Here is a 13,474-nt window from a genome sequence, read left to right as displayed (position 1 = left end):
CTGTGCGTAGTGAAATCGCATTCTACTCATTTTCAAAGAGCCTACCAACTTTAAAAAAAGAAAACTTAAATAGGAAAAAGTTGCTTTAATTTTGCCCAGAATGTCGCCCATAGACCTTTACGTGGACTCACCACCTCCATTTAAGATTTGGAAACTCTTATTCAAGTTTGTGAGTTTTAGCTTGACGAAAAACCACAAACTGTGGCAAAAGCTCAAATTTGAATGTTGATAATTCTAGTGTCATTAAATTAGAAGGAATCTCTGAATCTCATATGAAACTCTTTAGACCTTCTCATGCAATTAATGAGCTTACAGACTGCATTTTTACTGAGAACTTTTTGCAGTGGGCAAATGAGATTTAGCTATTGTCTCTGCCCTCTCTGAAAAAAGTATCATTCCAGTTTTCTCCATTCTAGTAGCCTCTGTAAAGGTGCCCATACACTATAAGATCTTCACCCGATATCCCCACCTACGGGTGGGCGATATCGGGTAGCAAGAAACTTAAAAAAAAAATAATCCGATCGTTGGGCCCTGGGGCCAAACGATCGGATTACATTTGTGGTTATGGGGCAGTCGGTTCGGGGACCGCATCAACGATCCGATGCAGTCCCCGATCTGACTGGATTTTCTAACCTGGCCGATCGAGTTCTGGCCAATTTCAGGCCAGATATTGGTCGGTCAGGCTGCTCTGTTCTGCCCATACACGGGCCGATTAGCTGCCGAATTGGTCCAAGGGACCGATATCAGCAGCTATAGTCGGCCCGTGTATGGGGACCTTAAGACACCATGGGAGTTTGGCCTGTAGCAACCAGAGAAATGTTATTTTTGACTACACAGATTTTATAACTGCTCAAGCAACTTTCAGCTGCAGATGTCTATTTACAAGATGCACGTGGACCTGTAATCTGTAGCAAAGCCTGTGCAGGACTTGAGGAATGTCTCTTAAAGTATTTCCATCCAGTTATTGGTTGGAGATCTGGGAGTTTGACATCCCTGATGTGAATGATCACATGTAGAGAGGAAAACATAATAACAAAAATTGGCTAGTATTTATTCATCCATATGCACAATGAGGTGTTCTATGTTCTAAATGACACAAGTGCACTGTAATAAAACTCCATCATTCCCCATATTTAGTGTTTTTATCTAAAGGCCTCTGTATGGAGGCAGAATAAATGAAATGTTTATCAGAAGAAGTCATTGGCAACAATTAGGAAGCGTTAGCATAAGAATATAATGATGGGCTCATTTGCATGATTGCTCTTTTTGTTTTTAATATATTTTTACCATTTGCCAACTGATATGTTCAGGCATCTGGAACAGGTTGAAAATGGGCATATGGATAAGCGCTAAGACTTTATTCAGCATTATAAAGTAAATTAAATTTAGGCAGATCTATTTTCCAGAAAGAGAAACTCCAGCACTCCCGAGAATGTCGAGTTCATCAATTGAAAAAAGTAGCAAAAAAAAAAAAAAGAACTCAGCCAGGAAAAAAATAATCCCAAAGCTAAATCAATTTCTCATTTGTTTCCAAAACCAAGTATTTTTCTTATTTCATAGATTACAACAAAATAAACACGGCAAAATGCAGCACCGATAAACGTTTTTTCATACATCTATCAGCAGCATTTTTTGGACATCTTAGAAAGCTTAAGTTGTCAAACATAATTTGTCAGGGACGGATACTGGTGCCCAAAAATGTGATGGTATGATTGCAGAAATAAACGTCGATTATCAACAAGAATCTTCTTGAGCTACCACATTAGTTAAAGGGATACTGTCATCCCTTGTTAAGAATCACTTGTCTGCTTGAAACAGAAGCAAATCAGGTGATTAGCCAGGGGCTGCATCTATCCGTGTGGAATCCCCAAAACAGCTGCAATCATGGTCAAAAAATGGCTCCTTTGGCTGTACTTCCTGCCAGTAACACTCCTTGGAACCAAAAGGCAAGCCACAGCAATCATTCCAAGCGCAGACCTGTTCCAGCCCTTTAAAGAACAGTTGTCATGTACAATATCTTTCTATTCATTGCTACTGGGGGGGTTGGGGCACAGCAGCACATGTGGGGCAAGTACAGTGGGAGCAGGAAGCAAGAACGCCCTAATGCAGTGGTTCTCAACCTTCCTAATGCCGCGACCCTTTAATACAGTTCCTCATGTTGTCGTGACCCCCAACCATAAAATTATTCCTAAGACCATATGGTCTTTTCCGATGGTCTTAGGCGACCCCTGTGAAAGGGTTGTTCGACCCCCAAATGGGTCCCGACCCACAGGTTGAGAACCACTGCCCTAATGGATTATATTGGCTGATTGCAGCACTTTGTTGGACAAATCAGTAGCATAACTACCCATACCTGTCACCTGCCCCTAGTCTGAGCCCTTGTTGCCCTTGCAGTTTACCTCTCCCACTGTCAACATATGCTTGTACTCATGTGCTCACATGTGCGGGGGGAGGGGAGTGAGCTTGCCACCTGGGTTGCCTTGGGTGCCTGACCGGCTTGGCCCGGCAATGGATCAGGAACTCCAAAACTGAAATCAATCAGACATACTATTAATTTCTATCTTGTAAGCTTGTACAGCTTTTCTTTCAAAATCGTATTTTTTGGCAGCATGTTTTCGTCACCTTTGCAGCCATCTTCAATCTAAACAAAATTCTTTATTATTATTTTCTTTATTAGTATCAGTTGCCTTCATTTATACAGCACCAACATATTCTGAAGGTGTTTACAACGGTTAGGCATTATTCACACCCCTATTACAATCACACACAGCAGGGGCAATTTTTCAGGAGCCAATTAACCTGCCTGTTTATTTTCAGATTGTTGGAGGAAACTGGGGTACCCAGAGGAAACCCACGCAGACATGGGGACATCATACAGTATAAACTCCTTTTAGAGTAGACAGTGCACCCAACCCACCTCCAGGACCCCAGTGTTGCAAGGCAGCAATACCATTGTGTTTCCCATATAAAATGACTCACGAACTGCTTCATTGCAGACCAAGGAGGTCGTTTATCAACATTCAAATTTGGGTTTTTACAGCAATTCAAGTTTTTTTGTGACAAAAACAGTTAATCTGAGCTTCAACAACCCCAATGTTTGAGAGCAAAAAACTTGAATATAAAAATTTGCCATCTAAATGCTTCATGTAGAAGTCAGAGAGTTGTATTAGAAGAAATCAAGCTTTTTTTTAATTCAAGATTTCTCAGACCCTGAAAATGCTGGTTAGAATGTGATTTTGCTATGTTTGAGGGTTTTTTCCCCATATTTTTACACTATCTAGATTTTCAAGTTTTGAGGTTTTTAATAAAGAAGCTCACACTCGTATCTGGTGAGTTATCAAGCTTTTTTGATAAAAAGAAATTAAAAATCCTGAATTTGATTTTTGATAAATGGGTCTCTAAGGTTTACCAACATTTGAATTAGATTTTTTTACCACACATTTCGCAGCACAAATCGAGATTTCAAATTTAAGTTTCTGAACCATGAATTTTCAAGATTTATGAAGTATAAAAAATAAAAATTCAGCATGAAAAAGCTGGCAAGTTCATGTAGAAGTCAATGGGAATTTTACTAGCAAATTGCAAGCTATTTTTCAATTTCAGTTTGAATGACTGGTAAGAATATGATTTTATTGCATTTGAGTTATTTTTCATTTTTTTTTTATTTGGGAAAAAAGTTCAGTTTTCTTTCCTTAATTCCCCTCAGGGAAAAAAACAGACTAAACCCCTTTGCTTTGCTAGGTGAGACTATTCCATTAAAAGAAAATCTCCCCCCATGCAGAAATGATTTTGGGCGACTATTTGAATCAATATAAGTACATGTATGGGACCTGTTATCCAGAATGCTCGGGACCTGGGGTTTTCCGGATAAGGGATCTTTCCGTAATTTGGATCACCATAGCTTAAGTCTGCTAAAAATCATTTAAAAATTGTATAAACCCCATAAGATTGTTTAGCCTCCAATAAGGATTAATTATATTTTAGTTGGGATCAAGTACAGGTACTGTTTTATTATTACAGAGAAAAGGGAATCATTTAACCATTAAATAAACCCAATAGGGCTGTTCTGCCCCCAATAAGGGGTAATTATATCTTAGTTGGGATCAAGTACAGGTACTGTTTTATTATTACAGAGAAAAGGGAATCATTTAACCATTAAATAAACCCAATAGGACTGTTCTGCCCCCAATAAGGGGTAATTATATCTTAGTTGGGATCAAGTACAGGTACTGTTTTATTATTACAGAGAAAAGGGAATCATTTAACCATTTAATAAACCCAATAGGGCTGTTCTGCCCCCAATAAGGGGTAATTATATCTTAGTTGGGATCAAGTACAGGTACTGTTTTATTACTACAGAGAAAAGGGAATCATTTAACCATTTAATAAACCCAATAGGGCTGTTCTGCCCCAATAAGGGGTAATTATATCTTAGTTGGGATCAAGTACAGGTACTGTTTTATTATTACAGAGAAAAGGGAATCATTTAACCATTAAATAAACCCAATAGGGCTGTTCTGCCCCCAATAAGGGTAATTATATATTAGTTGGGATCAAGTACAGGTACTGTTTTATTATTACAGAGAAAAGGGAATCATTTAACCATTAAATAAACCCAATAGGGCTGTTCTGCCCCCAATAAGGGGTAATTATATCTTAGTTGGGATCAAGTACAGGTACTGTTTTATTATTACAGAGAAAAGGGAATCATTTAACCATTAAATAAACCCAATAGGGCTGTTCTGCCCCCAATAAGGGGTAATTATATCTTAGTTGGGATCAAGTACAGGCACTGTTTTATTATTAAAAAGAAAATACATTTTAAAAATTAGAATTATTTACTTATAATGGAGTCTATGGGGGATGGCCTTTCTGTAATTTGGAACTTTCTGTATAACGGGTTTCCAGATAAGGGATCCCATACCTGTAGTAGAAAACTGTGTGTAAGGAGCATGCAAAAAAAATTCTCATACAGATATAGGACCTGTTATCCAGAATGCTCGGGACCAAGGGTATTCCGGATAAGGGATCTTCTGTAATTTGGATCTCCACACCTTAAGTCTACTAAAAAATTAATTAAACATTAATTAAACTCAAAAGGATTGTTTACGCCCCAATAAGAATTAATTATATCTTAGTTGGGATTAATTACAAGGTACTGTTTTATTATTACAGAGAAAAAGAAAATCAGTTTTAAAATTCTGAATTATTTGATTAAAATGGAGTCTATGGGAGACGGGCTTTCTGTAATTCGGAGCTTTCTGGATAATGGGTTTCCGGATAAGGGGTCCCATACCTGTATAAAAGTTTTATAAGCTTTTAAAAAAATGTCTTAAATTAGTAGAATAAATAGGAAACATTTACAAAAAAAAAAAGCAAACTTATCTTATGTTAATATATTTGTCTCTTTAAATAGGGTCATTTTTATTTCCTGGTGTTACTGTCCCCATTAGGGCTGATTTTGTCAAGAGTTTATCAGTATTTTGCATGGAAACATTAAAGCTAAATATCATAAGGTTATTATATATTTATTATTCTATATTTATCGGTACGTTGTGCTGCTCGCAGTCTCACAGTTACCGAGTGAATATGAGGCTCGGGTGCCGCTACCAGGGCTTAAAACAATCCCCTTATTATTGTTAATGTAAGTCTGCAAATGTTTATTTACTTCAGAAATGTTTCCCCCATTGCCAAAAACCCGAGGAAGAAAGTAGCTCCCGCTAAGTGATGGAATCTGAGCAGGTCGTACGGCACTGGTATACGGTATAAAATTTATTATGTCTAGATATGTGTCTAGCAGCTGTTTCATGTTAAATCTGTTTTGCAAATTCGTAAAACATTTGAACCATCAAATTAGACAGTTTATTCTAGATGGCTGGAGGTTTTGTTTTTTTTTTATACATTTTTAGAGTGGAAATAACTGAAATGTTGGAACGCTTTGTTTAATGTGAAAAGGTAATAAACAAAAATGGAGGAAACCTGCTTTTCCTTTTAATTAGCAGTTTATATACAGTGTAATGTAAAAGCCACTTTCAACAATTTCCCACAAAGCATTGTCAAATCAGGTTATTTTCCATGAACCAAGAGCCCCAGGAAAAAAAAAGTGGCCGGTAACATATATTTCTAACTTGCAGATTTATTTTCCTTAGGAAGGAATCAAAGTTTAATATATTATGTCACACTTGGTGAAAAGGAAAAGTTTGACATGTTATTCATATGTCATGAACAGGCTCTCACTGTAAGTACAGGTATGGGATCCCTTGTCCGGAAACCCGTTATCTAGAAAGCTCCGAATTACGGAAAGCCTGTCTCCCATAGACTCCATTTGAATCAAATAATTCAGAAATTTAAAACTGATTTCCTTTTGTCTGTAATAATAAAACAGTACCTGTACTTGATCCCAACTAAGATATAATTACCCCTTATTGGGGGCAGAACAGCCCTATTGGGTTTATTTAATGGTTAAATGATTCCCTTTTCTCTGTAATAATAAAACAGTACCTGTACTTGATCCCAACTAAGATATAATTACCCCTTATTGGGGGCAGAACAGCCCTATTGGGTTTATTTAATGGTTAAATGATTCCCTTTTCTCTGTAATAATAAAACAGTACCTGTACTTGATCCCAACTAAGATATAATTACCCCTTATTGGGGGCAGAACAGCCCTATTGGGTTTATTTAATGGTTAAATGATTCCCTTTTCTCTGTAATAATAAAACAGTACCTGTACTTGATCCCAACTAAGATATAATTACCCCTTATTGGGGCAGAACAGCCCTATTGGGTTTATTTAATGGTTAAATGATTCCCTTTTCTCTGTAATAATAAAACAGTACCTGTACTTGATCCCAACTAAGATATAATTACCCCTTATTGGGGGCAGAACAGCCCTATTGGGTTTATTAAATGGTTAAATGATTCCCTTTTCTCTGTAATAATAAAACAGTACCTGTACTTGATCCCAACTAAGATATAAATAATCCTTATTGGATACAAAACAATCCTATTGGGTTCAGTGAATGTTTTATTGATTTTTTAGTAGACTTAAGGTATGGAGATCCGAATTACGAAAGACCCCTTATCCGGAATACCCTTGGTCCCGAGCATTCTGGATAACGGGTCCTCTACCTGTACTATTCTTAATAATACATGGTAAGTAAGAGAATCGTAAACATAAACAATTGCTGATTGGTTCCCCTGGGTAAGATCACCGGTATTACTTCACTCCACTTTTTACACAGCATGATATATACACCCCTAGGTACATTTGTAATTCAGTATTCACAACCATTTTTTACTTACTTGGTTGTGGGGATGTTACGGAGCAGAAGGCAAGTTAGAAGCCTATCACTTATATAGGACATTGCCCCCTACTATCCAGTAGCGTGAGTGTGGGGGAGGTTGCCAGAGGCATTCCCCATTTGGCACATTTCACTTACTCTAAATGGATTTGGCTTAATATGCTCTCAGCACCAGAAATTCTAGCATCATGCCCTTTGCCAATGGCGGCCAGTGTGCAAATGATTAGACCTGTTCCCATATCAGGTGCAGGCTGAGCAGGGGGCATACAGGGAAATGGATATGCAGCAGCCCAACAGCAATGCACATGGTTTTCCTTCAAAATAAATGACATTATAGCTATATGCAAATATATAAACATTTACTGAACCTAGAGTGGAGAGGAATGGATCCTATATAAGCAATGTATAAACCCTATGTCACAGGACAAGTCTGAGCATTGCCCATGGCAAACCTTTAGGGGTTTAGAAATGTGGCAATGCATATTTGATTTTTTTCATTGTTGGATGTTTATTATTTGTGGCTTAAATTTTCTTGAGTATGAAAGAGCCCTATAAAAAACAATTCTCACATTCTAAGGTTAGATTTAAAGTGACACTTTAAAGATACACTTCTTATCATCATGAGCCCAATGAATACAGCTTGAGCTGAACATTCTCCTATTGTTGTAATTAAGAAATATCTATGGTAATCTATTTCTGTTATTTTTGACACTAACCAAGAATATGAAGCCAGTTTAACTTCAGTAATTCCTGTCACTTCCTGTCCCACAGACATAGTAAAATCTGTTTTTTTTTTAAACCCCTGGCGAAGACCCTCCTTTTTGGTGGGTCATGTAAATGAAAGTTTTTTTAATATTATTTTGGAGTGCCCTGCTTTTTTCCTATTTTTCCTGTCCCACAGAACCTCAGAGGAGCTGACAAAATTAATTACCAGTCCACTGAGAATGCCCTAATAATGAGCTACTCATATAGAAGGCAGAGGTTTGTGTAGAGCTCTGAACAAATTACCCTGTTTATCAAGGAAGGGGGTTCAGTGAAAATAGCCCATCTTTCAAATTAGGACTTAATAATGGCAAAGCAGGGAAGATGTGGGTTTTATTAAATTAAACCTATAGGCAGACTGTCATTTCAACACATGTTCTATTTATAGTGTTGGTTTTTAGCAAAGGAGTTCTTAGGTGTATACTGCCCCTTTAAGGTAAAGCGTCTTATATTCCATTCATCCATTTGATGATCTCACTTTTTATTTGATTGGATCTCGCCAGTTTTGATTTCACAATTTTTTTAGTCAGAGCTGCCAGTGAGGAGACGCAACAAAAACAGAAATAAAATCTACATGAAACAAAAGTCAAAATTGCAGCTTGATCTTTGGATAATTCAGCCTTTCTTAGTGTGAATTTTAGAATTTGTACATATTTGGGGGAATGTAATAAAATTCATAAATGGAAAAAATTGCACACAAATAAGAATAAAAGTTTGCATTTTGCAATGAAATAATTTTCATTAGACTGTTATTGCATTATGAATGTTTAAGAAGATGGCGTGCTTGAAGATGGCGTAATTGTTAGTGCGATAGTAGTGACTTTCCCATTAATTAGTTTTATTTTATGCATACTGTGCACTGGCACGAGCTAAAAAAATTGCAATTACTATCCTACTGTTGCACAAAAGGCAAAAGAATCACAAAAAGTACATTACATTTGCACAAAGGCAACATTGTTTGCAATGTAAATATTTATTCCCAACCTACATTACATTCCCCAGCTGAGCGTAAGAATTGAAGTCATCCCATGAACTGTAGATAAAAAATTGCATTAATGCAAGAGAAGTGTGTGCAGCCATATCTTTGTACCTAGTGCCTAAGGCAAAATCTCTAGCAGAAAAAAAGGAAATTATAGAGAAACCAAAATTCTTCGATTTACCAACTGGCAGGAATTATATCATCAATTACATGGGGAGACTGAACATTCTTAAGATGGTTTCATCACAACTGCTTTCAGTTTCATTGATGGTACTGGCGTGGGATAGAGGGTTATTTTCTTCAGCCCATGTTTACAGAGCGAGTGTTTGCAGCCACAGTGTAAAACAGCCCTGTTATTTGAATAACTTGCTCGCTTAACACTTTCAGTAATAGCTGGCAGATTAATCACTACTCAACATTAAGTTTTTCCATTAAAAAAAAATGCAATATAAAAATATCTGCACAAGCAGGTATAATGCGGGTCGTTGTGTAGAAAGTCAGTTTTTCGAAAACAAAAACCCATTTTATGATATTGAATCAAAATAATTTGAAATTGTACTCAAAGGCCACATTATATAGTCTCTTTCCCACCTTAATAACTAGTCCTGTGAAAGTGAGGGTCAGAATGTAAAGGCACAAATTCAGTGTTTTCACAGGGAAAAAAAAAATTCTGATGTTTTATAAATAGGTGATTTTTCTTTGCCACCTTTATAAACTTTTTCCCTAATCTATCACTTTTTTAAATCCTTCTTTATGTCCACAAAGCTGCCGGTGCTGTGAGTGAGGCAGAGCCAGGTTCCTATGTTCAGACATATGAGCTATACACAGCTGGATTACTTGCTCTCTTACCTTTGCATTTTCGATGCAGGGACATATGGCCCAGGCGGCATTCGCCTGAACATCTGGATGCGGATTTTTAAGCAGAGACCACAGCAGACGAACTCCATCTAAGCGGTCAATTATTCTGCCGGCGAATGAAGAAAGTGAGAAAACCCATTAGAAATATAACAGACTGCAACCGGGCTAACATTTATGAGAGATAATATTGAGTCTGAAGAACTTTGCAATTAAAGAACGATGGAGACCTTTGGAATTAAAGAACAATGGATCAATCCAGCTAAATAATGATTTTTACTTTTTATTACTTATCTGGCATATAGTCAAACAGGAAATAGAACTACGGCAAAGAAAAGACCAAAGACTCCATCCCTGAATATTTGTATTTTTACACAAGTGGAAGCTGCCATATTGCTTGCTTCTGCTGGGACACCCCTCCAAAAGAAACATTCAGTACTTGCTTAAAGGGGACCTGTCACCTAAAAAGCTGTATAATAACAGTCCTTTAACAATTAAACATGAAACCCAAATTCAATTTGTAATTAAATTAGGGATGCACCAAATTCAGTTTTTTCGGGTTTGGCCAAACCCCCAAATCCACCGCAAGGGATTCGGCCAAATACCGAAACGATTCCGAATCCTAATAAACACATACTAATTAGGATTTGGAAGGTAAGGGCCCAGCAAAAATGTTTCCACTTCCATGTTACCATTACAAAAAGTCATGTGATTTTTAGGATTCAGATTTGGTTCGGCCAAAACCGTGGATGCGTCCAAATTTGAATCCTGCCGAAAAATATTGAATCCTGGCCGAATACTGAACTGAATCCTGGATTCGGTGCATCCCTAAATTCAATCATCCATACCTGTTATAAATGGATTCAAAAATCTAAGCTGCGGCATAGAGGCGGGACAGGCAATATATGATTGACAGCTCAGATTTTTAATTACAATTACTTTCCATTCAGCACTTTCTAGATATCACTTAGCTGGCAAATGCATATGATTTTGGTACAAAGCTTGCCTCCCAAAATGGCACCTGACTATAAATTCCAAGACTGAAGGGGGGAAAAATGAAATAATTTATATAGTGTAAATAAAGTTTATTTTGCTCAACTAACATAATAGAAAAGGATTTGGAATTATTTCTTAGGGTGACAGGTCCCCTTTAATCCCTACAAATGACTGCAAGGTTCCCATCAATGTTTGCGTCGAGTGCGGTGTTGCTATACAAAGCACGGTTTCCATGGGTTTATAAGGGTGACATTCCTGCAGTGCTTTTAAGAGCAAGTACCGTTCACTAGTAAAAGTAATACACGTTTCTCTCCCTACCACAGTACACCCTTTGTTAGGAATGTATGGCGTCTAACTTGTTTTCCATGTGCTTCCTACCAACATGACAAACGTTAAATACTGTTCTAATTACTTAAACACACTGTAATCAAACTATCTTTATGAGTGACTGAAAAATGAATTATCATCAGAGTCATCACTGCACCATCTGTCTTGTGTTTATATATTGCATTAGGGTCCACTGAGTGCCTTAAACTGAGCAAAAGGCCAGACGGCCCCTAGTATCCCTTACAACACTATCTTTCTGTATGAAAAATAAACTCAAAGCATATGAACAAAGATGAAGTCAGCCTGACATCCATTTATACAGCTTTTCAAGTAAATGATAGCATGTCATGTTAACAGAAAGCTTTAATCACTGAATAAATATACCTTGCCCTGACACTCAGCAGCAAAGGGATTAGATACAACTAATTAGGCAGCATCGCAGTGCGTAAAACTGCAGCACTTTGCATGAAACCTTAATGTTACAGCCATAGTGCGCTAAGTTACTAGGTTGAAACTGTAATGTGGGGCCCAGGTTGAAAGGTACAGAGGAAATGAGCGAATTACAAAGTGTTTGATACATATGTGGATAGTACTGGTGTGCAATTAAAGATAAAAGGATCAGGCAAACATGGAATGGGTACTAATAGAATCACTGGGATGGTTGTATTTAGGTGTTATGATTCATCAAAAAATTCAGCTGAAATCAATTCTTGCCCCTGCCCTGAGGGGGCTTTATGATGCAATAGCGCTCTCTGCATTAGTTTAATAACCAGAAATTTGGCTCTTAGAGTTACCAGGAGCAGATTTTTACAGCCCCTTTTGTGGGGCACTGCCCACTGAGGCAAGGTGAGAAGCACCCCTGATGCATAGTACTTGTTAGAGAAATATATATATATATATATTATGACAATTATTTTGCCATATATTTTTCAATATTTTGCAAAGAGTGTGGGACAATTATTGCCCGCATTTAGTCTCCTCCAGCATGGGCAACAAAACAACCAAAGTTCCCTTTCTATTGGTTTAATGTCTATAACCGGTGGAAAAGAAAATGAATCACCTTATGAAGTAAGGTGTTTTCCTAAGCTTCTACCCTGGGCAGATGCAACTTTTCTATTTAAGGGTTGCCACTGTAGCCCAGGGCTAAAACTGAACAAAGGGGCAGGGCTGATAGCATCAGGGGTGGGGTAGCAATGCTGGGGGTGAGCATGATGCTGACATCAAGGACAGGCACAATGATGTCGGCTATGGTATGACATAGGGTTATTGCATCACTTAGATGCAATTGGCTGGATTTTGGTTCATTTTCTCAATGTTTTAAACTGGACAGATTTTTTGAACCGAATGGCCCTTTAAAAACTTGGATGTCCAGTTCAAAATAAGATGGGTGGCAACTGTAGCTCTATCTATATCAGGGGTCCCCAATCTTTTTTAACCTTTCATGAGCAACAGTTAAATGTAAAAAATGTTGGGGAGCAACTCAGGCATGAAAAAGTTTCCCAGGGGAGGACCAATAAGGTGCTTTTAGCCAATCAAAAGTCTGCATTCAATGTCCCCGTTAAAGGTTAGTTATGAAAAATTTGCCATTAGTATTTTTTTATTCAAATAAAAATCCCAATTATTTGTACTTTTTAAAAATATACTGTTCCAGTCATTTTTAGTAGTCAACATATTGGAATATATTACCTGTGGCAGCAGGATAAAAAAAAAAACTCATTCATTTAAATAAATACACATTACTTACACCATGTTTTCTGGATCAGATGCGCAGGCTCCCACTGCTTTTGTTACATTCACCAGCAAAGCCTGATTGGTGCCACTCAGCAAGTTGACTAGAGGACTGATGCCCCCACATTTCCGAATGATTGCCCGGTTGGCTGGTTCTTGCCCACATTCTCCCAAAGCTCCAACAACATTCACAAGGACTTCCTCAGGCTGATTTGTTAGCAAAGTTACTAAAGTTTCAATGACCTTGTATTCTTGAAACCTTCAGGTGAGGGCAGACAAGAAATTGAGAAAATCATGATATATCATAAGGAACAGAGAATTATTTTAGCCTCTTTATTGGAATAAATATGGTTCACACAAAAAGCTAATTTTTGTATTTAGTCTGTAACTAGCTGCTACTTTTAGACACCTTAAACTGGCCTAATGGGTCAATATAAGTTGCCATGTATGTGTCCAAAATGACCTTGTCAAATGAGTGGATTTTTCCATGTATACAGAGTTGGAGTGGGTACCCAGGGCTCAC

At 37.5% G+C, this 13,474-nt stretch overlaps 1 protein-coding gene across 2 annotated transcripts in view; it reads right to left on the bottom strand.

Moving 5' to 3' along the window:
• armc4 (armadillo repeat containing 4) overlaps positions 1 to 13,474 on the bottom strand; it is a 77,821-nt gene that overhangs the window by 20,341 nt on the left and 44,006 nt on the right. For both annotated transcript variants that reach the window (XM_012964903.3, NM_001079026.1), the window contains 2 exon segments: positions 12,968 to 13,210; positions 9,895 to 10,009 (listed from right to left, as the gene is read on the bottom strand). In XM_012964903.3, the coding sequence (XP_012820357.1) occupies positions 9,895 to 10,009; positions 12,968 to 13,210 (358 nt within the window).

The sequence above is a fragment of the Xenopus tropicalis genome, chromosome 6, assembly GCF_000004195.4.
Source record: "Xenopus tropicalis strain Nigerian chromosome 6, UCB_Xtro_10.0, whole genome shotgun sequence".
NCBI lineage: Eukaryota > Metazoa > Chordata > Amphibia > Anura > Pipidae > Xenopus > Xenopus tropicalis.
Note: the sequence above shows the minus strand (reverse complement) of the source record. Positions and strands in the feature narration are given on the sequence as shown.